Source organism: Dermacentor andersoni, chromosome 2 (genome assembly GCF_023375885.2).
Source record: "Dermacentor andersoni chromosome 2, qqDerAnde1_hic_scaffold, whole genome shotgun sequence".
NCBI lineage: Eukaryota > Metazoa > Arthropoda > Arachnida > Ixodida > Ixodidae > Dermacentor > Dermacentor andersoni.
This window is the reverse complement of record NC_092815.1, coordinates 119,906,656-119,910,178: the sequence shown is the minus strand read 5'-3', so window position 1 is coordinate 119,910,178 and position 3,523 is coordinate 119,906,656. Positions and strand designations below refer to the sequence as shown.

General features: G+C 50.0%; 1 protein-coding gene across 1 annotated transcript; it reads right to left on the bottom strand.

Annotated features, from left to right (window-relative positions):
• Positions 1–648: 648 nt before the first annotated feature.
• On the bottom strand, positions 649–2,769 carry LOC126541295 (membrane metallo-endopeptidase-like 1). Its single transcript, XM_050188017.3, has one exon. It carries the CDS (start codon positions 2,767–2,769, stop codon positions 649–651), a length of 2,121 nt encoding a protein of 706 aa, XP_050043974.1.
• Positions 2,770–3,523: the final 754 nt, after the last annotated feature.

Genomic DNA, 3,523 nt, shown 5'->3' with positions numbered 1-3,523 from the left:
GCCCAAGAATTGGCGGAGCCTCACCACGTTCCCGTCCCGACTTGGGCGTCGCCTACGGTTTCGGCCGGATGAGTTCCCCGCGTGGGATCTCCAACGGCTTGAAACTCCTCAGGACCTCAATAAAGTTCTTGACTAACTGACTGACTGTGCTATTACCGCGAACGACTTTATTCATTTATGAATAAAGGAGCTCGTGGTACGCCCGTTACTCGTGAGTCATCTTTCTGTGCTGCTGGCTATGCCCGTGTTTCGGGGCAATATGGCGCAACACATCAATATTCTTGCTTTCATTCCCAGTCTTCTTCCCTCCCTTAGCAGACCTCTGTTATGCCTGTTCATAAGGATATCTGCTACCATTGGTGTAGTATCGTTTCAGAAGCCGCTACACTTGATAACTTTGGCTGTCAGGATCAAGATACGCAAGCACACCGATGTGCACGTTACTTTCTTTCCGAACTAACGAGGTGGGAAAAGCGGGTAATATGGTACATGACGCATATTAAATAACACGGTGTCATTATATACCCCACTCCTCCCTCCTCAAAAAAAAAAAAAATCGTGTTTCACTTTCTCACAGGCCACAACCTAGAGACGACTGTTCGCTACCAAGAGAAGCAGTCGCCAAACCATTTTCTTTGCTCACTCAACTCAGTAGAGGGAGCATTTATGCGTGGGGTTGAGAATCGCGTCCTTGTCAACGTCAGTGTGGTTACACCGGAAGGCTTTGCCAAACTCTGGCATGTTCATGACGGCACCATTGCAGCGTTTAAGCGCACTCTCTGGGAGCATCAGCTTTCCTTCAAAGTCGACACTGGCGCACATTACGTGGCAGTAAGTGATGAAGAAAAGCTGTTGATCACTCAGCCCGATGCCCCCTATGGTGAGGCGAGTCTTACGATCAGCCATGGCGTAAAGTAGGGCGTCCAGCGCTACGCGTGCGCCAAGGTAGTCGGCCAGGAAGTCAGCTTCCTCCCCCAAAGGAGCGTTGGGATTGGCTTGCTGGGCGAAACACATGGCCCTCTTTTTGTACTCTTGGTACACGCCTCCAGTCCACCAGTGGGTGGTCGAGCCAAGAACGTCTTTCTTTACACTCTTTCCTGTGAATAGCAGGGCCAACAACCGACCAGTAGCACTTCCTAAACCACCGTACTTGATCGCGAGTGGGATTTCGGCGGAGTAAAATGGTAAGCGTCGGAGTCCTGCGTAAACGTGAACCATGTTCGTGGTCGGGTTGGCATCTCCGCCGGCCAAGGCAACATTGCGCTCTCCCAAGGGTCGTTTGATGCCGCGTACGTTGTACTGCGCGTTGTTGGCGCGTATCTTAAGCTGGTTGCCGTAGTAGTCTGTTGGTGAAAGTGCATCCAAATTGGCGTACCTCTCTGAAAGGTTGAAAGTCTTGAGATACGAGCCAATCTCTGGTGGAACAACTTTTGTCCTTTTCAGTTTTTCCAGCGTTCTGGACTTTGACAGCTCGTCCATCCATTGCGAACTGCGTATTCTACGTGTCATGGAGCTCTTTATGGAGTCAACGAGTTGGCGCACGTCTTTTGAGGAGTCTCTGTTGGTGCTCGCCACTGAGAGAACGTACAGGTTCCAAGATTTCATGAAATGGGTGAAGATAAAAGACACGCAGGGTTCAATTTGGACCGGACTTCGCGCTACAGGATGGTCGAAGCTGAAGTACTTGTCCATAACCTTTCGAAGCTCCTGTTGATGCCCTGCCATTTGTGTGAGTATTGAGAAGCCAAAGAATCTCATCGCACTTTCAGGAGGCAAGTCCTTTAGCAGACTTCTAACAGCTTCTCCAACGTAGTACAACTTGGCGTGGAAGCGCGTCGTGGATGTTATGGCTCCCATAGGCTCCAGGGCCTCGCTCCAGTCTTTTTCAGACAAGCCCGTATCTCTCGTGACGGCAGCAATTTCTTGGAGCGTGTGCGACTTTTGCACGCCTTGCATGGCTTTGGAGGCACGACAAATGCTGAGATGAACACCAGCTAGTTCTTGAGCAGCGACATCGTCATAGTAGGAAAACAGTGCAAATACTTCTTTGACATACTCTTCATAGTAACTTTCGAGGCTCTTGTTCGAGTCAGGCGAAAAGGGGCATGCAAAGGGAGTCGCTTGGATGGACAGTCGACGTCGCAACGTGCCTTCGCCAAACAAGGCGTTTTCGAAGACAAACGCAACCTTCATTCCCCACTTCATGTCCAGACGGATGAGCTCCCGGAAGATGTCGTATGACTCGGAGTCCGATAAGGTGAACTGCGGCCAGTTACCAAGGTGAAACTTTTCGAAAACTGGCTTGATTTCGGTGGCTAGAGCTCCTGTTACCGACAGAAGGCAGGACCGGTAGGTGATAAGTACCATGTCGAGGACAGTCTGGTAGGTGTTGTTGGGCTCACGCTTCTTCATGTCCGCTTGCAAGTCGTCGACGTACTTCTGGCTGCCCAGCCAGGAGACGTTGACGCCCTTGATGTTCGCGGAAGCCCAGGGGCTGCACACGTACGAGTAGAAGTCCCGACACGGCAGGTCGCCGCTCACTGGTCCTAGGTGCATCATCTTTTTGACGTGCTCGCAGTCTGCAGCCTCGCAGCGCCTGCGCTTCTCGGACTTGCGAATGGACATCTGGATATGCTCTCCATAGATAAGGAGGAATATTAGGAGTCCTATTAACACTAAGCCTAAGGCCACTATGAGGTAGCTGCCGATGCTGCTGTCGCTTTGCATCTCGGTCTTGACGGCTGGTGGTGGGGCGTCGCCGCCGGCCATGTTCCCGCTCTGTTCTGCCAGAAAAAAACAGCAGCACAAGAGTTATTTTAATAGTGTTTGCTACCGATATATTAGTAGCGCTAACGTCTCAGCACGAAAATAGCGTGATCGGATAGCAGATGCTATAATAAATGACCGACCGAAGGAACTCTATATATAGAACATGAATCACCCTCCTCCTCGCGGCATGTTCTGGCCCGTGAGTTGCTAGAAGCATAATTCATTAAAAATAATAGTAAGATGGCCCCTGCATTGCGTTTCTCTTCACAAGAGTGAGTTTCGTTTTGTGGATACCGTACTTTGATAGCTTGTCTGTGAACGCCATCGTTTCTTGGTGGCTATGGTGTTGGGCTACTAAGCACGAGATCGCAGGATCGAATCCCGGCCACGGCGGCCGCACTTCGATGCGGGCGAAATACGACAACACCTGTGTGCTTAGATTTAGATGCTCGTTAAAGAACTGCAGGTGGTCCAAATTATTCAGGAGTCCCCCACTATAGTGTGCCTCATAACCGGATCGTGGTTATGGCACGTAAAACCTCATAACATGTATTTAGCTTGTGTGTGCGTCCCGCACTTTCATTTTGATTCTTCGCATCTTCACTGAGCTCATATATTGGTTGTTGCCTCCTCAAATAAATTTAGCTCCAAGTTGGGCGCTCTTTCTGTCTCCTTCTTTTTCCTTGTGTTCATTACTCTACACTGCAGTACGTTAGATTAGCTATACATTAAATGGCCCAGCATAGTACTTTGC